General features: G+C 41.2%; 1 protein-coding gene across 2 annotated transcripts in view; it reads right to left on the bottom strand.

The window, feature by feature from the left end:
• Positions 1-4,748: 4,748 nt before the first annotated feature.
• sgpp1b (sphingosine-1-phosphate phosphatase 1b) overlaps positions 4,749-25,823 on the bottom strand; it is a 38,425-nt gene continuing 17,350 nt past the window's right edge. The window contains exons 2-4 of one of the 2 annotated variants that reach the window (XM_086002817.1): positions 19,107-19,196; positions 11,766-11,857; positions 4,749-10,229 (exon numbers count right to left, since the gene is read on the bottom strand). In XM_086002817.1, coding sequence (XP_085858943.1) covers positions 10,109-10,229; positions 11,766-11,857; positions 19,107-19,196 — 303 coding nt within the window. In that variant the 3' untranslated portion in view covers positions 4,749-10,108. Of the gene's footprint in view, positions 11,858-19,106; positions 19,197-25,823 lie in introns of both variants that reach the window. The other variant, XM_086002816.1, reaches the window with a different exon arrangement.

Genomic DNA, 25,823 nt, shown 5'->3' with positions numbered 1-25,823 from the left:
CCGAGATGTCCATAAGCTTCGCGGATATGCCATCGCGCCCTTAGCCTCCCCGTTTTTTTATTTAGGAACTTGCTGTATTTGCCCATTAAACTCGCCAGATAAAATTAACAACTACAACTTGTATTTATATAACACCTTTAACGTAGTAAAATGTCCCAAGGCGCTGCACAGGAGTATTTTAAGACAAAAAATTTGACACCGAGCCACATAAAGATAAATTAGGGCAGGTAACCAAAAGCTTGGTCAAAGAGGTAGGTTTTAAGGAGCGTCTTAAAGGAGGAAAGGGAGGTAGAGAGGCGGAGAGCTTTAGGGAGGGAATTCCAGAGCTTAGGGCCTAGGCAACAGAAGGCACGGCCACCAAAGGTTGAGCGATTATAATCAGGGACCCTCAAGAGGACAGAATTGGAGGAGCACAGATATCTCAGGGGGTTGTAAGGCTGAAGGAGATTACAGAGATAGGAAGGGGCGAGGCCATGGAGGGATTTGAAAACAAGGATGAGAATTTTGAAATCAAAGCGCTGCTCAACCGGGAGCCAATGTAGGTCAGCGAGCACAAGGGTGATGGGCGAACAGGACTTGGTGCGAGTTAGGACACAGGCAGCCGAGTTGTGGATGACTTCAAGTTTACGTAGGGTGGAATGTGGGAGGCCAGCCAGGAGTGCATTGGAATAGTCAAGTCTAGAGGTAACAAAGGCATGGATGAGGGTTTCCGCAGCAGATGAGCTGAGGCAAGGGCGGAGATGGGCAATGTTATGGAGGTGGAAGTAGGCGGTCTTAATTATGCTGCGGATATGTGGTTGAAAGCTCATTTCAGGGTCAAATGTGACATCAAGGTTGCGAACAGTGTGGTTCAGCCTCAGACAGATGTTAGGGAGAGGGATGGAGTCAGTGGCTAGGGAACGGAGTTTGTAGTCATTACAAGCGTAAGTACCTTTTTACCAACGTGATAAATGTTAGTGACTGCTAATCAACCTCTCTGGCACTGAAAATTAACCATTACAAGTATGGCGTCTCACTCCTGCAGGATATGAATTTGAGGTTTTTCCCCAGATGAAGGGTGCAGGGGCAAGTGTAACTATCAGCAAATTCTGGTCTATTGTCTACTGGTATTACAACAACTTGCATTTATATAGCGTTACACAGGAGTGTTATCAAACAAAATTTGACACTGAGCCACATAAGGAGATATTAGGGCAGACTTGGTCAAGGAGGTAGGTTTTAAGGAGCGTCTTAAAGGAGGAAAGTAGAGATATTTAGGGAGGGAAGTTAGCATGCAGGTACAGCAAGTAATTAGGAAGGCAAATGGAATGTTGGCCTTTATTGCAAGGGGGTTGGAGTATAAAAGTAGGGAAATCTTATAACTGTACAGGGCGTTGGTGAGACTGCACCTGGAGTACTACGTACAGTTTTGGTCTCCTTAGTTGAGGGATATACTTGTATTGGAGGCAGTTCAGAGAAGGTTCACTAGGTTAATTCCTGAAATGAAGGGGTTGTCTTATGAAGAAAGGTTGAGCAGGTTGGGCCTATACTCATTGGAGTTTAGAAGAATGAGATGTGATCTTATTGAAATCACAGAGTTCAAATCACAGAAACCCCAGAGTGCAGATAGAGGCCATTTCGGCCCATCGAGCCTGCACCGACACATATCCCACCCGATCCCCGTAACCCCTACACCAACACATATCCCACCCTATCCCCGTAACCCCACGTATTTAATCCCCCCTAACACTAAGGGTCAATTTATCATAGCCAATCAACCTAACCCGCACATCTTTGGACTGTGGGAGGAAACCGGAGCGCCCGGAGAAAACCCACGCAAACACGGGGAGAATGTGCAAACTCCACACAGACAGTCACCCGAGGCCGGATTCGAACCCGGGTCCCTGGCGCTGTGAGGCAACAGTGCTAACCACTATGCCACCGTGCTGAGGGGATGTTTCCCCTCATGGGGGAATCTAGAACTAGAGGGCATAGTTTCAGAATAAGAGATTGCCCATTTAAAACAAAGATGAGGAGGAATTTCTTCTCCGAGGGTCGTGAATGTTTGGAATTCTCTTCCCCAGAGAGCTGTGGAGGCTGGGTCATTGAATATATTTAAGGTGGAGACAGACAGACTTTTGAACGATAAGGGAGTCAAGGGTTATGGGGAGCAGGCAGGGAAGTGGAGTTGAGGCCAAGACCAGATGAGCTATGATCTTATTGAATGGCAGAGCAGGCTCGAGGGGCCAAATGACCTACTCCTGCTCCTATTTCTTATGTTATGAATTCCAGAATTTAGGGCCTCAGCAGCTGACGGCATAGCCGCCAATTGTGGAACGATTAAAATTGGGGATGCACAAGAGACCAGAATTGGAGGAGCACAGAGATCTCGGGAGGGTTGTAGGGCTGGAGAAGGCTACAGCGATGGGGAGGGGTGAGGATGTGGAGGGATTTGAAAACAAGGATGAGAATTTTTAAAATCGAGGCGTTGCTTAACCAGGAGCTAATATAAGTCAGCGAGCACAGGGGTGATGGGTGAACGGGACTTGGTGCAAGTTTGCATAGGATTACATTAGTTATACAGTACAGAAACAGGCCATTCGACCCAACCAGTCTATGCCGGCGTTTATGCTCCACTCGAGCCTCTTCCCGTCTTTCCTCAGACATCAGCATAACTCTATTCCCTTCTCCCTCATATGCTTATCTAGCCTCCCTGTAAATGCATCTACACTATTTGCTTCAACCACTCTCTGTGGTAGCAAGTTCCACATTTTCAACAGACTCTGGGTAAAGAAGCTTCTTCTGAATTCCCCATTAGGAATTAGGATAGGGGCAGCAGAATTTTAGATGAGCTTAACTTTATGGAGGGTGGAAGATGGGAGGCCTGCCAGGGCTTTGGAATAGTCAAGGCTAGAGGTGACAAAGGCCTGGATGAGCTAAGGCAGGGCGGAGTCGGGCGATGTTCTGGAAATCGAAATAGGTGGTCTCAGTGATCGCGTGGATGTGGTCGAAAGCTCATCTCGGGGTCAAATACAACACCAAGGTTGCAAAGAGTCTGGTTCAGTCTCAGTTGCCAGGGAGAGGGATGGAATTAGTGGCTAGGGAAATGGAGTTTGTGGCGGGGACTGAAGATAATGGCTTCGGTCTTTCCAATTTTAGCTGGAGAAAATTTCTGCTCATCTAGTACTGGATGTCGGACAAGCACATTAATAATTTAGGAGAGTGGAGGGGGTCGAGAGAGTTGGTGAGGTAGTAGTGCTGGGTGTCAGTGTACATGTGGAACCTGACCTTGCCTTTTCAGATGATGTCACCTAGAGGCGAGATTTGGCAAGTTGCAAAGTATGGGTGAAGGAAAAAGTGATTTTTTGAAACTTGTTTTTTTCTTTTTAAAAAACAGGTGATTGTCATTTACTTTATTGCTGTTTGTTGGACTTTGTGTGCAAATTGGTTGCCACGTTTTCTACAAGTGATTACACTTCAAAAGTATTTCATTGGCTGTAAAGCACTTGGTATGTCCCCAAGGTTGCAAAAGCTACTATATAAACACAAGTTTATCTTTCTTTCAATCCAGCACATTAAAATTGATTTTGGATTCAGCATTTCTGGTAGAGTGCCATGTGTTGTTTAAAGGACATGGGGACAGAAAGCCACTTTGGCTTAACACAATGTTAAAGCTAGAAATACTTGGAAAGGCTGGATTAAAAAAAAAGAAACAATGTTTTTGTTATATTATTCACTAAAAACAAGTGCCACTACATAGCTTGACTGGTTTGATCTATCAAATGACTGAGAGACGGGTTCTGATGAAGGGTCATCGACCTGAAACGTTAACTCTGTTTCTCTCTCCACAATGCTGCCTGACCTGCTGATTGTTTCCAGCATTTTCTGTTATTTCAGATTTCCAGCATCTGCACCATTTTGCTATTGGACTGTGTGGGATGTTATATAGCACACAAACTGGGAGCGACTCCATAAATAGGAATCAAAAATATACAAAAAGTGCCTAAAACTTAGTTCTGTTCAAACACAGGAGGTGGAATGCCTTAATTGAAAACCCCAAATTTTGCAATTAAGATAAAACCTCAAAGCATTTTAAAATCAATGGTCGGGAGGGACTGGGAGAACATTGTCCATGTCAAACTATCGAGATCCCACACACAGATGTACACTCACCCACCCCCATTCTAACCCACTGTTACACAGCTTCTAGTTAAATCAGGCATTCATTGCTATTCCAGCAGGATAAGTAGGGTTTATAGTAAGTACTCTGTCCACTGATCGCACTACTTGGGCTACTTTGAAAAGGGAAGGAGGCAGTTGTGCCTATGCAAACTTATCAATTTACTTTTTTCCAGAAATTCCTCGAATCCTTTCAGAACTCAGGAGAGTGGGTAAATATACCATCCGGTGTAATTGAATAAGGATGAAGTTGAAAAAAACCTAATAAATACTTAACATATCCAATGCCAATGTAGAGCAGCAATCAATAAAGCCAATAGAATGTTGAACTATATTGTTAATTACTTGTCGCTCCAGTGTGGGCGAGAAATTTCATTTACTATGTGCGCTGGCTCCATAATGAAATCACTGTTGATGACTACTTGCTGCCTGAACTATTAGACAGTTCTGTTGAGAGCCAATGAAAGATTAAAAGGTAACCAGCCGACTACAAGTTCTATTATCAGGAGCCATTACCCAAGGAGTACTTTTTGCCAGCACTTTATGTTTAACAAAATAAGTACTGAAAAAACCCCACAGAGTCAGACAAGTCTCATTGTACTTTTTATTTTAAGCTCAGTGCAAACTGCAATTACACAAGTGAATTGTAAGCTATGCCACACAGGACATTGCTGACCAGCAGAGCTGAGATAAGTGTTGGGGAAATCAGTGATTAACACACAAACTGTTACAATATTTAAAGCCACAGGGTTCAAGGCAGAAGATTAGGCCTGAAAACCAACATTAAAAAAATCTGAAGAGTTTAATAAAAAAAACAAACATGCTTGTGACAAAAAAATAATACTGTTCTGGTGACACCAACATAGCTTCTTAAAAACATCATTTTGTTCTACATTTTATTAACTTAAGTAAAAGAATGCAGTGCACCTTTATTCATAACTGTTCAACATTCAAATAGTAGTAACAATAATTAAACTTATTTAATTACTAGTACATTTACACTTCAGTCACATCTTATACCTGTGGCAATTGTTTGTCTTTCTGCTGCTTTTCTTCAAGTTGTGCTATGGATATATGCCAGTCAAGAATCGTACCATCCTTTTAGATATGGTCTTTCTGACCACATTTTTTTCTCCCAAGAAATATTCTTTGAACAGATAGTTTACCGCATACATTGAAGACTGCAGAATAAAGCCCGAATTCCCACAACCAGGTCATACCACACACTCCAACTTCCTCTATGTATAGGTTGTGCTGGTATGCGACATCCTGCTCAGCTGGGCTAAAGGACTTTGTCCATCACACAGTATTCAGGCTAGAATGGACCATCTCTTAAATTGCAATGTTAGCACTCCCAAAAGCTTGAATTGGTTTTAAGAAAAACTCTAGAAACCAGACAATGGAGAAAACAAAACATCTCCCTATTTTATTAGCAAATTACAACTGAATTAGTTTAAAGGTTAATGGCTAAGAGCATTAGCACAAAAGTTGTCAGCAAAAAAAGAGGAAGGGTCATTGTATGAAAAGCTTTAACTTGCTTGACGGAAAAGGGACAACTAGTGGTTAAGAAGTTTAACAATGATCAAGGAGTAAATAGGAAACAATTATGAAAAAGTAAAGGAAGCAAATAGTTATCCCTTCATGGGTCCTGTTCAGTTTGAAGAATCCCACATATAGAAGATCTGGCACAGTCAACACAGAAGGATTTTATCATGCATTTTTGTTGGGTTTTGAGAGGGTTCTCGCATGAATTCACAAGTCCATTTACAGTCAATAACATCCATATGATTACATTACAATCTGAAACATATGCCACAATGAATGCATTTATTTAAAAGTCCACAGCCTTTGTGAATTGTTCAAATGAAGATTAAAAAGACAATTGTATATTCTGAAAACAGCCAATTCCTACAACTGTTGCAATTCAAAGCAGTTAATAGGCTTTGTTATTGTACCAGGACTCCACAAATAATTCCACAACTGTGTAATTCCCCCTCTCTGCATTATTGGTCAGCTGAAATGACAGGGGCTCTTATGAATGAGTGACATGGACAATCTGCAGAGGGGTGGGGACATATCCTTTAGAGACACAGGTACTTGACAGAACTTTTAACAGGAATTCACTGTTTGCCAGTGTGATCCCACTCCTTCGGTACCAAGCTTCCCCACAGGCCACTCCTGTGTGTGGAGTTCGCCTGCCAGATCACCAGTGTCTGCCACCCCCCCACTCCCACCTGTATACAATTTGCATTTTTGCATTTGAATATGCAAGGAGCAGATTTACCCAAGCAAACTAATTGGTTGGAGGTACTGCGCCCATGCAGTTTCAACTGGCAGGCAATTCTAGATGTGTGCGAGGAAATTAGGTGAAGGAGGCTAAGTTCTTCTTGGATGAACAGGCAGCAAGTCCTGGTATAAGAACATTTAGACCTTGAACACTGTTGATGGTCATTAAACTGCCAAACAATTAATAGAATTGTTAACTTCAGAAAACTGTACATCATGCTGAATCTTAAATCAGTTAGCATTTAAGCAAAGGAATTGCACTTGGTGCTTTAATAAATAAACCTGTTTCATCCAAATTATTCTTTAAACTTTTAAGGACTGTAATAACATTTCAGAATAAAATTTCAAAAACAAGTTTCCAATTTTCTTTGTTTATTCCCAGAATGAGTTAAGAAACACTCTTTGGTTTCAATCAGTTCTCTAATTCTACTTTAGAACAGGTATCGTTGGAAAGTGATAAAATGATTTTTGGGTCCGAATAGAAAAGTGGTACATACATATCAAAAGCAGATCAGATCTTTCATCTTTAACGTGTTTGTTGTTAATGTGCAAACAGAATTCAAAAGCAGATCAGATCTTTCATCTTTAACGTGTTTGTTGTTAATGTGCAAACAGGAGAATTCTGTGCTCCTTCTGGATTCATTAAGTTTCACCAGTCCAGGATACCCATTTTGTAAAGTGATGCAGGCAATCTGCTTTGGTTATAACATTCAAAAGTTTTTAAAAATTCAAACGCATTTGTATTCCCCAAATTCCAACAAGCCTCATTTACAGACATATGGAATGAATAGGGAGAGAGTATCCCAAAAGATTAATTGTGCATAGGCACCAATAGGATTATTGGATCACAATAATCTGAGAAGTTCCAGGCTTATTTATGATGGATGATTATATTGTTCATATAGTCTCAAATGTAGTTTACAACATAACCACAGATCTTACTTACAGGGTACATTAAACCAATAGTGCGCATTTAAATGTGTTCTCCACGACCCAACCACCACAAATATTAAGGGCTGAAAAAAAAATACATTCCTACAAAGGAACGCACACCATTTAAAAAAAAAAAAGCAATCAATCCTTACTTAAAAAAACCCTATTTGGGGGTATTTTATACATTGCACCCATACCACCATTCAATGTTGTGAGCTGACAAAAGTGCTTTAGGTCTGGTACACAATAATCAGCATAAGCCCATTTGGGGTGTCCTTGCTTAAAAAGACTTAGCCCTTCCAGCACTGCTGATCAAAAAAAATATATCATGTGTGTACTTTTACAAGGGTAACTGACATTACAGCTGGCCCTGTGTGCTTTATTAGCATCGGAGTAGTGGAGGAAAGGCGAGAACACAATATTCATTTATATTTGATTAATGATAGACGTCACTGCAGTAGGTTAGAAGCTACAAACTAAATCTGCTATAAGCCTCGTAACTCTCCCCTCTCAGCCAGCAAACAATGCATGCTGTTCAAGGGAGGAAAAGCTTAAAGAGGAGGAGTGATCAGTGAAAGCCAGGTTTATAATTTTAAAGATGAAAGGCTGCTAAAGACAGTGACCCTACAGCTTTCAAAGTAAGATACATTCAGAGAAATTTTTGGGGGGGGGGGCGGAAAGAGAGAGGAGGGCAGGGGGAAAGAGGAGGAGGAGGAGAAGTGAGGAGACAAACAAACCAATGTGGTAATTCAAACTAAACTTTTGAACTGGAACCTAAATACTACATAATTCGCCAAATGTCCTACACTACCCAAAAATTTCAGCTTTTGTTGTTTTTTACAGTTACAATGTACAATGGAGAAATGTCACGTATAAAGATTTCTTTATGGTTTTAGCCAAGGACCAAAATCAAAGGGGTAGTTTGATTTCCACAGGGTAAGGTGTTAGAGGACAAATGTTTTAATTATTCCTCCCTACCCCTTCCCTATTTTACCTCAGGAATACAGTGATACCATCGTCAACAAGTCCCTTAGCTATGTCTACAGTGTGTAATGGAATGGTACAGGAAGAATGGGCCCCTATACAATATCGTGGAATACTGTTGATCGATAAAAGCAAGCAAACCTCACTGGTTCTAATCAGGTCAGGTTCATTTCATTTAAAAACAAATCTCAAATTGGAATTTTTTTAATGTAAACAGGGTCAATCAGGTTGAGTAGAATCTCTTCCACGTCTATGATTGTAACAATGACACTGCGAGTAAGAGGCACTGTCCCAAGACAAATCACACAAGCGCACAAACACTATATTGCCAGGTGCAGCAGCTACACTTTTTTTGGTAAGCAACACGCTAGAAGCTTAACATGTAAGCGAGGTAAAATATCAGCGTGATCCTGTCAGCAGAAAGCCCAATGACCCTTTGATGGATTTTTCCACTGGAACCCTTCATGGTCACTCATAAGGCGCACAGGATTTTTCCCTCTAGCACGGCATAAACTTGCCTACAGGACATTATGCAGCTCTGCATCAACTAAATCAATGCAAATAGGGCCTACTGACATTTCTGAAGAGGGCGAAGGAGTATGTTAGAGGGGAAGGTTGATAGCAGGTACCTAGAGGTTTGCAGCCTTGACAAACAGATTTTTGTAGCTAAACCGAACTTTCAGCACAGAAACTAGGAGGGAAACTTCCCTCACCAACAAAACTCTGACTACCCTTGAAATCCAGGATATATATATATTTTTTTTAAATCACACAGTGACTTTACACTGAATGGCCAACGAGATAACAATTGGCTGCAGCACAAGTCACAGCAGCAGGTATAGAAGGTATAAAAGCCTGTGTGGAGGGGAGACTGGAGCACCTGATTTTAAGGTGAGATTGAGCTGAGAATTTATGGCCAGAAGAAAATGCAGCTGTGGTGCAGATAGTCTGAGTGACAGGCAGTTACTGCAGACAAGCATAAATACAACCAGCGATTCCTCCACACATTAGAGAATGACAAATGTTTGAAGGGAACCGGTGCGGCATTCTCCCTATTGGGCTTTCTGCTATGGGGACTAATGCTACAGGATGAAGGCTGGAAAGGAAACAAACATTTTCATACTGCAGGTTAAACAATATAGAATTTTTTTTTTTTTTTTTTTTTTTTTAAATTAGTGTGTGTTGTGACAGTGTGGTTGTGATTAATGCTACGTACGGACATGCACAGTTTGAGTTTCTGATGTCAGGATTATCAGCGGTTATGCAAGTTCCCCCCCCCCAGCCACTTTCTCGAAACAAACAGCAGCCAATTTAAAAGCAGCACTGTCAGAAGCTGGGAGATGGCCGGTCTGTTGTCTCAGGAGGAACACAGTGTGAAACACTGGGGCTGAAAACAGATGCATTTAAAAAGTTCCTTTTTTTTGTGGGGCATGTTATTCCTACTGGGAAGGGTTTAAACTGCAGAGTCCCATGCAGAAAATGTGAGGTTCAACTAATACATTCATCCTCCTCGAAAGACAGATTCTCCGGTTTCTATCAAGTAACCTTCAAATGAAGGTTGCTTTCACCTCCTCCATGAGAACATAAGCTACAGAATTAAGAAGTCAAGGACCTCATCCATTAGAAGAGATTTTTAGGTTAACAGTTTCACCAGATCCTGCATTACACATAGGGCAGGGCTGCAAAGCCACGTGGTAAAACAAGCCATTAACACGGTCTATTTCAGTGAGGGAAATCACCAGGATCATTAGCATTGTATGCAAGATGGGCTACCAGTATAGGAAGCAATGCAGCAATGCTTAGTGCTGAAATCTGGCTCGCCAGCTCTTCCCTCATTAAAGTGGCTCCCATCGTTCAGCCTGCATGATCTACATTGAACGAGATAATGCAGCGAATCAATGGACAATCAGACCTTTGCTTTATCAATGTCTTGAGGCATCTAATAGACATACCACTGCAGCATTCACCCTTACAACTGAGCTCAGAGCCCGGGAGAGGCTCAGCAGACTGGAGAATCTTCAAACTACGTACGTTACATTGAGCCGTGCCATCAGAGGACAGCTTGCTGGAACCAGGTCCAACTTTCAACATGGGAAATATAACTTTGGCTTTCATAGTGGGCAGTACTTTATAATGAAAAGAGGGTCCTAAATCCTAAGTGGACCTTAAAATGTAGGACATAAGCAATACAGGTTTAACAAAAAGGTCTCGGGCTGAAAATTTAAACACAAGCGACACTCTTTTATACCAAGAGAATTGAATCAAGTGTTACTGACTAAAATCTCAAAGATAAGGCCATCTTGTATCCCTAATTTTCCAGACCTTGCATTTAAAAACAGATCCGACTAAACTGAAAAAATGTATTTAGAAAAGAACTGTGCCCAGATGAAATACTTTCACAACTGCAGTACTTAGAAAGTATGCTTAAGTTGCAAATTAGGAGTGTGGCCCAAAACCAAACCCAATAGGTGTAGAAGGGAGTCTCAGGAAAAAAAGTTGTACGACTCATCATCATGAGGCAGTTAGAATTTATGATATCACTGCAGAAATTATTATGCAATAACCTAAAAGGCACAATTGAATAAGCGGTTAGATACCTGAACCTTAAGTCTTTGTTATTACTATATTACACTGTACTAATTCTGCACAGATTTAATCAGCTTCTGCAGGAATTTAATAAGAACTTTCATAACTTTTAAGAGTTCATTCTCCTCATATTCTCTTCAGAAGGCTAGTCTCGGAAATCTTCCATCTGGACACGGGAAAAACTCCAGCTTCTTAAACTTGTGGTCATACCTCAGCATTCTCTTCCAGGCAACTACAGGCTTTGTATGTGTCCAAACAGATGCCTGCTCAAGGGCAGAGGCAGAACTGGAACATTCCCAGTTAAAACTTTGAGTTCCTGCTTCCAATTAATAGCAGTCAGAAAGACCTTGTCCTCCCATCAAGAGAGATTCAGGTAATTAAATAAAGAGGGAACCAGGAACAGGGCCACAAATCCTACCATTCCATATGTTATGTAACGATAGGGAAGTTCCACCTCCATTCTCTTCCGTGCCTGGCGGACGTCAGTGCATGGAATACGGAATATCTTGCAAGCCAGAGGGATAGTGCCCGCTTTCAGCACTGCTCTGGTCAGTAACAGGACCACCACCCCAACTGCAAAACGCAAAAAAGCTCTTGTAATGAGATTAAATGTGATTGCTGGGGGAGAAAATGGCAGAGCATCAAGAGGAGGGTCTGGCAATATGCCAAACATGTGATTGACATGAGATGCACAAGCGATACCTGCGCCTGTGCCTAGAATCTCAGCAGTGTCGCCACGAGACGTGCTCCATGTGTCGAGGGTAAATGAAAAGAGGCCCATTCCTAGGTGAAGGCTGATGATGAATAAAGGGGCGTACTTGTAGGTTAAGTTGAAGTTGTCAATTAGGTCCAAAGCTGGGTGGAAGATGATCAGGATTAGGATACTGTAAAGCACACCAGCGATGACATCCTGTCAGAAAAAGAAACAAAGTCATTATGAATCAATCAGAATAAAGTCAAAAAATAGATTAACTTAAAAATTAGAGCGAAAAGATATCAATCTATGACCTAATGTACTTTGATAGTTATGTATACCAATAAACAGATCCCACTTATAGAGACCACAGCGGATAATTTGAAACTATTCTCAACGGAAGGCCCAGAACCATCGGAGACAGTTTTCAAATTGTCCTTTCACAATGTAGTTCAGCTAGTCTTACCCCAGCAGGAAAATCCTTTGGTCTCTAGTTAATTGACAAACCATGTTTTAAAAAGTCTTTGCATGAACTCAGAGACCTTAAGATCGACAGCAGTTTCAAAATCAGGCCCCAAGTCCTCTACACACAATTCTACATCTGCCAAATTTAGAGCTTCCAATCGGAGTAAAACCCATCAGGCTGAAAACTCAAACAAGCTGTAGCAACATTTACTCAACAGCTAGTCCATCTCAAACTCTTAAATTATATTTGATATTAAATATACCAGTAAACTAATGAGTTAAGTATGCAAAAAATGATGGTGTCTGTTCATAAATGCAGGTCAGTTAGGAGATCTGGAACTGGATTTTTTCTAAAACTGGTAACAATGAAGGAGAAAAGCCTCCCTTGAAACCTGTATAGTCTACAAAGAAAAGACGCACAGATCAAACAAGGGTAAAAGAAAAAGTGGAATTTGACGAACAGAGAGTGGGGGGTGGGGGAGACTGGCAGAGTTAATGTGCTGTGCCATGGAGTGGAGGGGAGTGAGCTTACTATAGTAACTTTTCCACAAATAGTCATCTTGTCAATGTAATCAAGGAAAATACCGAGTGCAGGTCAGAAATTTCTCTACAGAGGAGGAGGAAATGAAGCTGGAGGATAAAGTCTATGATAACATGGAACAGAGACAGAGAGAACGTTTTAGTGAGTGCTTCAAGAGAAAGATGGTTCATCTTTTATTTAAAATTCAGTGTACTCTGCTGAAGAGCGGAGAGTTCATCCCACTCACTGCGAGGCAGTGACTGCAGCACTCCGGTTTACAAGTCGGACAGCTCCACAGTAAAGCAACTACTGCAGGAGGATAGATTTTAAATAGTTTACTCAAAGTGTATTAGTTAAAGTAGGGTTTAGCTACTTTAGTGAAACAGTGCTTAAAGTTGTTATAGATTTAAAGCATTTTTAATATTGCTCCTCACTAGGTGGAAAACACTGACATGTTAAACATTAAATAGGGTTGCACTTTATTTAGAGGTCAGTGTCACCGTGGCATTGGTGGAGATCGTAGGTCATCTGCATGTTTTCCTGACCATGGATAGCGTGCATAGGAGAGAGAAAAAGAGAGCCTCATCCTCCAGAAGAGGAATTACACCATATTAAAATTGGGGGAATGGCATTCATGTGTGTCTATGCTTATGTTGCAGTAACAGTTTTAAAGAAATAAAAATGTGAAGAGACTGACCTCCCTTATCTACACTATACATTCCTCTCAAGCTTTGCAGTTCCTTGCTTCTTTTTGTGCAATAATCCACCACGTCCCTAACATTATGTATTAAATCACACGATTTTGGTTCCCTGCTTGGTGGACTAAAATCTTGGAACAAACATACTCAAGTAATTAGTGGTCAGACAAACAGATGAGTGTAAAAGCTAGTTTGATAATGTTGCAGGCAAAGTTACTCTTCAATGTACTTGCAGCCCAACCCAAGTGAAAGGCAAACACTGCAAAACACTGTTTACATTACAACACTGAGCCGAGTGTAAACACCATCAATCTACAATACTACACTTCCATGCCCCAATATTTATTTTGTGTTGAGGGGAAGACAGTATATGGAGCAGTACAAGAAGAAAAGTTAATAGAAGGGGGGGGGGGGGGTCCACAGGTCCCCTCTTCACCATTGTTCCCCCAGAATAACTTTAAAAAAAGGAAACAAATAGCATTTAAAGAGTGCTGCAAATGGCTGTCACACTATCACAGTGCCTCCACAGGAATATCAATGGCGAGCGACACTGTTCTGGTCCTGGGGATCAACATTCTCCAACCATCTTCAGAGCCGGGTGATCCACTGATCTGTCCATGTCCTCCTGATTTTAACACCCTCCCCAGGAAAGGGACATCGCTCTGTAGTATATTTATTTTAATGTTTTGGTGTTTATTGGATTGTTGGTGGTTTCCCTGCCCAACTCGATGCTTCATATTGTCTGGCAGTCCTGCAATTGGTTTGATTTTATCTTAGGCTGTACTTAGGAGTAACCCACTTGGCATTCTGTGTACTTCACCTGTGTGGTTACCCATTGGCTAGTCTGACTATAATTATCTTAAGCTCTAAAGCCCTTATGAGCAGGACCACATTTAAGGACATCAGTCCATGAATGGATTTGCTGTGATTAAAAAGTCAGTCAACAGCTGCGATATTTCCGGTTTCTGATTTCAAAGACTTGAGAGGAAAGGGAGATTGGAGATGAGGCAATAGTTTGAAAGGGTGGATGATGCCAGTGTTGAAAGGAAGAGGGACAGTACCGGAGGTGAGGGAATCATTTATAATGTCCGCTACCATGGGGGCCAGGAAGGGAAGCTGGGAAGTCAGCAGTTTAGTGGGAAGGGAGTCAAAGTAGGAGGGCAGTCTCATGGATAGGATGAGTTTGGGGAGGGCATGAGGGGAAGATAGGAGACTAGACAAAGATACAGGTTCAGGGATAGGGCAGGGGCACCTAGAAGGATGGGGAAGCAGTAGATTCAGCTGAATGAAAGGCCTTAGTCTTAATGGCAATGAAGTCCATGAGCTCTTCACACTTGTTGCTGGAGCTGAGAGTGGAGGAGCAAAGGAGAGGGGTTTAAGAAGACAGTTGGTAGTGGAGAAAAGCAGCTGGAGGCTATCTTTGCTCTCCAGGATGATCCTGAAGTAGTACACAGTTCTGGCAGAGGAAAGTGATGCCCAATGGCACTTGATGTGGCTCAGTCAGATCTGATGACAGGCCTACATGTTGAGCACAGGCAGGTTATTTGACCAAGGAGGATGTTATAGCCAAGTTCAACCTGAATTCCACACTTTTTCCAATAGAAGTCATGATCAACAGCTGGCTGATTTTCCTGTCCTCATCCCTGGGTCAGGGCCACTGAAGCGATCTGTAATGTGCTACCCACTACCCCAGTGAGAGCAGCAGACACCAGGAATCAAAGCAGGGCCTTGTGTTTTGTATGTCTCGATGCCACACAGAACCACTCTTATGTGTTCTTTAAAAAAAAAAGTTTCCCATGCCTTTATCACATCTCCTGTTGTGATAAGAAGCTATAATGACTTACTATGTTTAAAAGTATGGGCAGGACAGAATTAGAAAACCAGACTTTCGGGTACAGCCAAATGAACAATATTTCACCCTAACAAATATATTATATTAAGAGTACAGAAGTTATCCTGTAGGCAAAGCAATACTGCTTTTACCTTTTCTACCATAGTAATGTAAATAGATAGGTTCTGAAAATGTAAAGCATTAAAAGATACATCAACTTCCAAGAAACCCAAGATTGGCACTAAATTACAACCCAACTAAACACTAGATCAAAAAGCAGAAATTCTGCATCTGGTTCAAAGTTCATTTAATATGTCAGAGCACATGTATAAAGGCTCATAATATATTACACACTTTATAAATCAGAGTACAGGAGTGAAAGTGGAATACATATTCCCACCAGAGGGACAGGAAAGCCCTCCTACTGCAAACTGGCAGTGTAACTGAAAGCTCCATCCACAGCCTGCTCCAACTTACAGTACTCGCTTTATAGTCTGCTCCATTTAAAAAATACATGGTTAAGAAACAATTTATCTGTGTTGTGTCACCAGTACTGGGATTAGTCAGAACAGTTGAAAGCAAAGTTTCTGCCAAGAGCAATTCCCAAATAAGGCTTTATTCCTGGAAAATTCCACTTCCTTTCAACAGGAATTGGTTGTAATCCTACAGTGAGTGTTCAGCCCATTTTGTCCAGAGGATATACTGCTGTGAGGTACTACATTCCCTTCAATCCTTTGCAACCCCTCAAAGCTCATGCCTCATTCTGTACTGCAACCCAGATAAAGAGAAAAAAGATTCAGCAAGGTAGACGGAGATAAAATGAGAGCGATCCTGCCTTCCACCCTATCACAGACCGTCCCTTTTGTTCTTTCCTCCCCTCCCCCTTTTCCTGCCTCTGCACCTGCTTAAAACCGGTTACATCTCGAACTTTTTCCAGTTCTAACGAAAGGTCATTGACCTGAAACTTTAACTGTTTCTCTCCACAGATACTGCCTACCTGCTGAGGATTCCAGCATTTTCTGTTTTTATTTCAGAGATCCAGCATCCGTAGTATTTTGTTTTTGTATTAGAGATAGTGATAGTGAGAAAAAGGGAAGAGAACACGAGAATGAGAGAAAGAAATAGAAAGAGAGAAAAAGGGAGAAAAACAAAGAGCATGTTCAATCCCATGCATTGCATAGGTTCAGTTCTGCCCTCTCACTTGCCTGCATACTGTGCTCCCACCAAAGACAATTCATCGACGCAAAAAATGTCAATTTACTAGTGCGCTAGAATTTTTGTAAACACACACATAAATTGAGAACATACTTAACAATCTCTTACAAATCTTCACCACTTTTAGTATCAAATCTGTTCACTAAAATTTCAATTTCCCCTGCTGATGATATCCAATTGCCTATTATTGCTGAAAGTTAATGAGAAGTCTATATTATATCCACATCCTGGGTTAAATAAGTTGGTCTATTCACACTAAACTAAAACTACAGCATTATTCATGCCCTCAGAAAGCAGGCACTTCATCCTTGAAGCACAATATTTAACCAGAGACATTTTAACTTCAAAACTTCAGTTTGACAAAATGGTTCACATACGCCAAATCACAGAATTAGGTGGTGTGCAACTCCAGCAGTGGCTTCTCTTCCTGTTTCTGCATCGTTACCTCAGGAATCCCCCAAGATCTGTCCCGAGTTCCCTCCACTGCCTCTTATGTCGTCAGACTGCTTGTCCGATATACATTCTTGGATGAGCAGCAATTTCCACCAGTTAAACTTTGGGAAGACTGAAACCATCGTCTTCAGCAGCCGCTACAAACACCATACCCTTGTCGCAGATTCCATCCCTTTCTCAGGCATCGTTGCAGGCTGAATCAGACGGTTTGCAATCTCGGTGTCCTATTCGACACAGAACTACGCTTCCGACCCCACATATTTTCCATCACAAAGACCGCCTACTTCCACCTTCATCACATTGCCCACCTCCACCCCTGCCTCAGCAACCCTTTTGTCACCTTCAAACTAGACGATTACAATACTCAGTTCTGACGAAAGGTCATCGACCTGAAACGTTAACTGTTTCTCTCTTCACAGATGCTGCCTGACCTGCTGAGTTTCTCCAGCATTTTCGGTTTTGATTACAATACTCTCCTGGCCGGCCTCCATCCTTTGTAAACTTCAGCTCATCCAAAGCTCTGCTGCCTGTATTTTATCCTGCATCAGGACCTGCTCACCAATCAACCCTCTACTGCTCGCCTACATTGGCTCCCAATCCCCCAAAGTCTCAAATTAAAAATTCTTATTCACGTTTAAATCCCTTCATGGTCTGACCCTTCCCCATCTAAGTAACCTCCTCCAGCCTGACAACCAAACCGTTAGTCCATTTTTCCAATGTAAAATGCTGCTTATTACATGCAAAAAAGCCAACTGTATTTGCCTCAACAAACCCCCACCCTCGCTCCCAAGTCCTACATCATTACCCAGGTAAGAGAATGAGCAGGAAACCAGCTTCTATGTTGCAGACTCTAGTTTTTACATGAATGGGACAATTACCCAACCACTGGGAGCCACGAATTTCCAGTGTGTGTGGCAGCTGCAGGGACAAATACCTCCTGTGGGTGGAAATGTCAGAATGCCAGTAACCAAACCCACAAATGCACCAGTTACCTGTCCAGGCAAGCAAAGGTGGGGATTCTTAAATTATTAATCATTCCTAGTTCTGATTATAAAAGTTTTAGCTGAAATACATTTTTTATGCACTTATTTTACACAGGACTGCTCTCCAGTGTAACAACAGAATGATACCACAGCTGCATTGCTGTGGCATTGCCGACAACATTAGTGTTGAATGTCTCTTTGCCAGTTAGTGCAAAAGTACACTAATTCCTTGATGGCTCAATGATTACATACAACACTGCAAGTACTGCACCATATAGGCCATGGGGTTGCCAAGATTCAAACCCTAGTCAATGCCGAGTTCTTCAGCTCAGGAGCAGCAGTAGAAGCATTATCATGTTGTAACTAGCCTCCGTGCCCTTAAGCTAGAAGTATACTGTACGCACAGGCAACAGGCAAGGACAGGATTAGTCTCAGTTGTAGTCTCTCCAAGAGCCAGCACTTAGAGGACAGAAAGGGGGGGGGAAGCACTGTAAAATTAGAGCACTAATAATTTTTGTTTAAACATTTTCCAGGTGAATGTTTTTAAGTAGAAATAAAATGAATGATAAAAGACAGTCAATTTCCACTTCAACTGCATTAGAGAGTGCGAACATTACAGCCTTGCTGACAAATAGTGGGCATCAATGTTCAGTGCATTTCCAAGGCAAAGTAGATCTCGGCACTAGTAAGCAAATGCCTACCAGTTTCTGGCATGCTTTCGTGCCACAGTATTCTGGCTGCAGACTTGTGTCCGGAGTTAATGATTTTGAGATTTTCAGGGATATTAAATATTTGCTTGAAAACAACTGACAGGTCATCCACAATTCCTGACTGTTCTGCAAACTGTTCTTTAAATGCAATTGGTATGTCAAAGCAACATTAGCTGAAGTGCTGATGGGAGACCCACTGTCATCTAAAATGGGGCATGGGCATCACGAGATGAAGAATTTATGGAAATGCCCCCGACACTACTTACCCCTTGGCATCAGGCATGGAAAACCTGTGCCACCACTACTGGGGAGAAGGGTAAAGAATTAACCCATACCATTAACTAGAATTAATACTAAGGAAATAAAATTTACCTTATTGGACATCCCTTAGGTTGTGCGGGAGGGGTTCAGCTTGTCCAGAACTCCATTGGTGGCTGCAGATTCAACCAAGTGGCAGTTGGCAGAATGTAGCAATACCAGGAATGTGTACATGTGCCTATTAATTGATATATTATACTTCAAGCCTCTGTTAAACTAGCGAACAGTCCTAACCAAAAGCAGCGTCGTTAAAAATCCTGTGATTCACTCACCAGAATAGAATGCATCCCCATGTAGAGTCGACTGAGACACACAAGGATACACCAGCTTGAAGCCAGGAGTAATCCAAATGCATACGGATACTGAAAAAGAAATTTAAAAAAAATTAGCAATGAACAAAGCACTAGCTAAATAATAGGGTTGTTGTGGTCTGATTAAATACTGTATATACTTCTATTTTACAAGTTAAGTGGACATTAGCACACAAAGCTGCACTAACCTCTAAACATATGAAGTACAGTATTGGTTCAATTGTTTTCAACTGGCATCAAGGACTATCTAAAGAATGCTCATCTTCTCTAATATCTGCTCATGGTAGAGTTTCACATTAGCTCTACTGGGAGGTAATCCATCCTGCTACTGTCCTCTGTTAACAAGAGGGTGGGAAGTTGGGAGAGAAAAGGGGACGTAGAAGAGTTTGTGGTGTCATACATTATTTACAACTTCAGTAACAGTGCAACACCAGCACTGACTAATTAAACGTGTTGATAGTGACCCTGCTTTTCTAGTCCTTCGAATACAGGTGTGTGTCTGCCTGTCCGTCTGTGTGCGCGTGCCTGTCTCCCATGAAGTCACATTATACTTCTCAAATCACCGGTTACAATGTGGATTACAAAGATGTCTTTATTAGGTGGCAAAATCATCGCTGCAATTTGTATGCAGCACCCACACATAAAAATACAAATTGATATTCACAAAGAAAGTTGTTTGCACAGACAACAAGTTCTTTTTAATTACACTGTAGTACAATTATTTTTAAATTTGTAAAATGAAATCTCAGGTTGAGATTATGGTGCACTGCTAATATTGGCCCACTTTGGATCATGTTGAGAAAATAGGAGCAAACCATGGATTTAGGATTCCATAGCCTGTTAGTACTAAGTCACTCAACAGTTAAGCAAATGTGTGCCTGAACATTTATCTTGCATTTGTATTAGAGAAACAGAGGGAAGGCTATCTTAGAAATTACAGCACAGGAGGCCATGCAGCCATCGCACCTGTGCTGGTGTTAGCTTCTTAATAGCAGCCATCAATTCAAATCCCATTTCCCTACCCTTTTCTTGTCTTGTATTCTTCCTTTTTAAATACTATCCAATTAGAGTCTCTGCCTGAAAACATTTCTGGTAAAGCATTCCATGCTCTAATGGCCCATAATTTGTGGTCAATCAATTGAATTCTCCACTTTGTTCTTCCAGCAATAATTCTGAATCTATGCCCCCTTGCTACCAATTTACTAACCAATAGAAACAATCTTTCACTGTTGCCCCTCAAAATATTTAAGTGAATGAACCTTTGCTGTATCTTTCATAAGGTTCCAAATTCCTTCCAGAAGGGGGATGCAGTACTCCCACCATGACCTAACCAACATGTAGTACTAATTCAACATAATTTCCTTGAAGTTGTACTAAATGCCCTCATGTATAAAACCTAGAACCCTGCTTGTCTTTTTATGGCATTTATTACCTGCATCCTAGATCTTTCTCTGTCCTCGACGATCAAGTATTTTACAGTCACTGTTGCTGAAATGTTTACCAATGGCTTGTAACTTTACCTTCTGTCCCAATAGATTGTGGGGAAGAGGAGGGAAGAGTTAATCTTCAACTTAAGTGAAGTGTGCAGTCATACCTCCCTGGCATTCTTGCACCAAGATGGCAGTAATGCCACTGAAATATGGCAAAGTTGCACAAGAGAAGATCTACATATGGAAAAATAATACAGAATTGGGTTTTACATAGAATATACGGCACAGAAACAGGCCATTTGGCCCAACCAGTCCATGCCGGTGTTTACGCTCCACTCAAGCCTCCTCCCGTCTTTCCTCATCTAACTATCAGTATAACCCTCTATTCCCTTCTCCCTCATATGCTTATCTAGCCTCCCCTTAACTGCATCTATACTATTCATCTCAAGCACTCCCTGTGGTAGCGAGTTCCACATTCTCACCACTCTCTGGGTGAAGAAGTTTCTTCTGAATTCTCTGATTTCTTGCTGACTATCTTATACTGATGGCCTCTAGATTCTTATTTTCCAAGTAATATGTGACCTCTTATTTTTCTTAACAAAATGTAATACCCACTTATTGGCGTTGAAATTCATTAATAAACTTGCAGATAGCAAATTGGCAAATGTCTTCTTGTAATTTCAAGCCCGTGCTGGTTCTCCGCAAGAGCAATTCAGTTAATCCCACTCCCAGTCTTCCTCAGCATTGACTATCCCCAGCCCAAAAAAGAATTTGGTGTCAACCACAAATTTAGAATGTGTGTGTTTTTGATTCCAAAGTCTAAATTGTTAATATGAATTGTGAACAACAGTGGTGCCAGCACTGACCCTTGTGGGACCCCACTTTCCACCACTAACAGCAACACTCTCTGCTTTCTGTCTTGCAGCCAGCTAACTATCCATTCTGCTACTTGTCCCCTGACTCCACAAGCTCTGACCTTATTCATTAGTCTATTATGTTGCACCTTAGTGAAGACCTTTTGGAAATCTAGATAATTATATATACTGCATTACCTTGTCTATTCTCTTCAAAGAATTCAATGAGATTGGTCAAGCAAGACCTTCCCCTTTTGAAATCCATGCTGACTATTCATTATATTTTTGGTTTCTAGATGTTTTTCTATTTTCTCCTTTAGTAGGGATGCCATTATTTTTCCTACCACTGATGTTAGGCTGACAGGGTTATACCACAAATCAACATTTGAATGTCTGGTCATTCACAATTCCACAATTGATCCAAATATAAAAACAGCAAAACCATGTCTAACATATAGAAGATTCAGTTAAAAGCCATTGGTAAACCTTTCAGCAACAATGAGGATAAAATTGGCACTTCCTTTGCACAACAGCTCACCATGGCACACTCTCATTGGGAGTGCAGAAACAGGTTGGACCTGCTGCAACCTCATGTTACTTAATCATAGTTTAACAACCAACTGCCTGAACAGATATTCCCCCCCATGACTGAATTTTTACTGGTTCTAGATAAGGACAAAATAATTTTTCACCGGTCAAGAACGTTCTGATCCACCCTTCTTGTATAAACGTAAGCTTTAAAATCAATAGAACTTTTCCACATTGCAATGTGTTTACATATAGGCTAAATAATTGCCAGGCGTGCCAGTGGTTTATTTATCTCTTTCTATTACCTTCCTACTTCCATTAGGATGATAAGTGGCTTTCAGTAAAACAAAGAGCTGCAGCATTCGGACACATGCTGGCACCATTCTGTCTGAGGGGTACACATGTCCTGTTCTAGTCTGGTACAAACTATCCTTCACTGAACTTAGGCTGGGATTGTATGACTGTTTTTAATGGTTTTCGAGACGCGATACCATCACATGCAACAGATTGAGCTGGTTAGAGAATATATGTAAGTCAAAAAAAAAATTTTAATTGGGAATCTATTCAGAAAAAATGTGCATAGGAAATAAACACACACACACTTGGCAGATAAAACCCTACACTGCTTGTGCGGATACACATTTTTCAAAGAGCAGATTTAAAAAGACACATTTGCAGAAGTGCACTGGCAGATAGGAATTATGGGAGTGCCAGAGGAATTTTAGGTCTAAATCAGGTTATTACACAAGTTAGCTCCTGATGATTGATGACACGGTCCTAGGACAGCACAGCAATACTAACCAGCCTTGGAAGGGAACAAACCAACCAATGGTGAAGCAAAATGTGAGAAATATCAGGCAAATGGCCTTGGTAAATGCTTCATCCAGTATAGGAACAAGAGTAGGCCATTTAGCCCATCAAGCCTGTTCCGCCATTCAATGAGATCATTGCTGATCTGCAATCTAACTCCATGTACCCGCCTTTGCCCCGTACTTTTTTTAGATTAATTCCTGGGATGTGGGCAGCACTGACACGGCCAGCATTTATTGCCATCCCCAATTACCCTTCAAGGGCAATAAATGCTGGCCTCACCAGCAACACCCACATCCCAGGAATGCATTTTTTAATGGGGCAAAAGTGGGTATATGGAGTTAATTCCCTTACTACCTTTAGTTAAGGAAAAACTATCAATCTCAGATTTAAAATTAATTGACCTAGCATCAACTGCTGTTTGCGGAAGAGAGTTCTAAACTTCTACGACCCTTTGCGTGTAGAAGTGTTTCCTAACTTCACTCCTGAAAGGCCTGGCTCGAATTTTTAGACTAAGCCCCAGTCTTAGACTCCCCAACCAGCAGAAACAGCTTCAGTATGGAACTGAACCACACCGATCAGAAAACACCCAGGTTCATGCTGAGTTAGCTGGTTTCAACAATCTAATGGAGAAAGGACAAAGAACAAACCCAGGGTTCCTTTTCTAAATCACTAAACATTGAGTGAGGCCCAAATAAAGATTGGCTGTGATGCCCTCCACAGTTGGATAACCCACTGACATTCACTGCCAAGGCTCACACATGAACAATGTCCCCCAGTATTTTTCCAAGTGACCAAGGATGACCAACATGAATCAGTACCTTCAGGATAGGTGAAATAAAAAACAGCAGCAAACCAAACAAACTCAGATCAAGCATCTCTTACAAAGCACCCATAGCCAGGAGATTGCTGTGAACAAGTTAGTGTTTGAAAAGGATTTATTTTTACGTTAAATGGTTGTGCCAAAGCATGCCTGCCAACAGGTATCCAGCCTAGTTTGTGTGCCAGCCAATAAATCTACAACTGCATACTTCTAGCCACGGTTTTATTTTTGCCATGTTAGTGCCCACACCGATTTGTTTTTACACAACACGAAAAACACATTTCACTGTATGGCACGATGTAAAATGAAACACTACCGTTTAATCTTCATTTAAGTGCAATTCTGCTGCCGTTTTATAGCCAACACCATTATCTTCCAGGAGCACCAGGGAACAATTCAACATATAACCATAGGTCAAGTAACTAAACCACCAGTAATGAGTATCTCTTCAGATCAAAAAAAGGTCAGCTAATACCACAAATGCATTTTGTGAGCACTGTATAAGCAGATTATGATTTGGCTGCCAAACCTGGAGACAGCACAGCAACACCACTGTGCAATGGCTAAACTTGGCATTATTGGTGCTGCCATGCAGCACCAAATAAAACCAGCACAGTATGGTTCAGCTTCACACTGGGCAGTACATTTATCAAACAAGCCTTGAAGGCGGTTTCACCAGTTTTGCTTCATTGTTCCATTCGAAGGTGATACCCTGCTACTAATTGATATCTTACACGGTTAGATATTAACCTATCAACTTTAGATAGTTACTGAATCATTATAGTGTTATCAGTGTACAGTGTACACTCAATTCAAAAGCTGCTTCATTCACATTATCTGTTCATGCACATTTAATCGCCGCAAAAAAACGTTGTGCCATTCCATTTAAATTGCTTCATTTGAATTTTTCTTCCCCAAGCAAATAATGACTTTGAATAAACAAAAGTAGGCTGTATGGTCTTGAGCAAAGTTTGATAGGTGCGTTTGAATCCCAATGAGAGAAAAGCTGCCTATATACACACACATTTAAATTTAAATTACAATTACTTCCACCGGTCTTTATTGTGCTACATTGATGACTAGTTTGTCCCACTCCAACTGCAATGGATTGGCAATCCTAACACTAATGTCGGAATTCTGTGATTAGAAGACTCAAAGAAATGTAGTAGCAACAGAACAGAAATCCAGTGAAATTATCTCTTTTGTTGATGATTTTCTGGAAAATCAGATTATGCACTTCACTGCAAACTAAGCAATGTAGAACCATCTCTTGTAACCAGAAAATAGGAGTTGCTACGATCACTGCATCAAGAAACAGGTTAAGATATCTAACACTGCAAACATTCTCAAAACAAAACTGCTACATCATTCCTGCTCTGATTTGACAGAGGAATTTAAAAACATCTTTCTTCTGCAAAATAATTTCTTGTAAAATTCAGTGCATTGATCACCTCAGTCTTTGACACCAGCAAAAGCTCAATCATATTATAGTCCATAAATTGCTGGAAATACTCAGCAGGTAAGGCAGCATCTGTGGAGAGAGAAACAGAGTTAATGTTTCAGAACTTTTGACAAAAGGTCATCGACCTGAAACATTAACTGTTCCTCTCGCCACAGATGTTGCCGACCTGCTGAGTATTTCCAGCATTTTCTGTTTTGCTTTCAGATTGCCAGCATCCGCAGTGTTTTGCTTTCACACATTAGTCCAACAATTCACCCAACTTTCTGGTTCTAAAAAGCTGCTTTAAAATGACACCCACCCACAAATATTCTGTACAATTAACCTGGCTCTGTTTAACACACAAATCCCATATTGATGATGCGTTCGGCTTAAAATATTTTAGAAGACAGAAGATTATGCCATGTCAGATAAAAAGCCATTTTGGAGGCTCCCAGATGGTAGAGATGATGGCTTTAACTTGTGACCTTCAATTGATGGCGCAGAGGTAGATTCCCAGACTGTGCTGAGCTTAACCTTAATTGGCCACAGGGCAAGGAGAACCTGTAATACCCAGGACTGAATTTTCTTTTTGACAGACTACATTCTAGAAACCAGCCCTCAGTGAGACTGTCAAATTTGAACCCAAACATCTTGAGCTTCTTCGATCCTTGTAATAATTCTACATCTTAACTACACGGAAATAGCTTCTTCCTTTGCTTCCCCTTACAGATCAATAGATGTAGGAAAAGCCATTACCAACGGCGAAGCTTCTCAATAGACGATGCATACAGA

This window comes from Somniosus microcephalus, chromosome 12 (genome assembly GCF_052327205.1).
Source record: "Somniosus microcephalus isolate GS21.2 chromosome 12, FLI_Smic_1.0, whole genome shotgun sequence".
NCBI classification, from domain to species: domain Eukaryota; kingdom Metazoa; phylum Chordata; class Chondrichthyes; order Squaliformes; family Somniosidae; genus Somniosus; species Somniosus microcephalus.
Note: the sequence above shows the minus strand (reverse complement) of the source record. Positions and strands in the feature narration are given on the sequence as shown.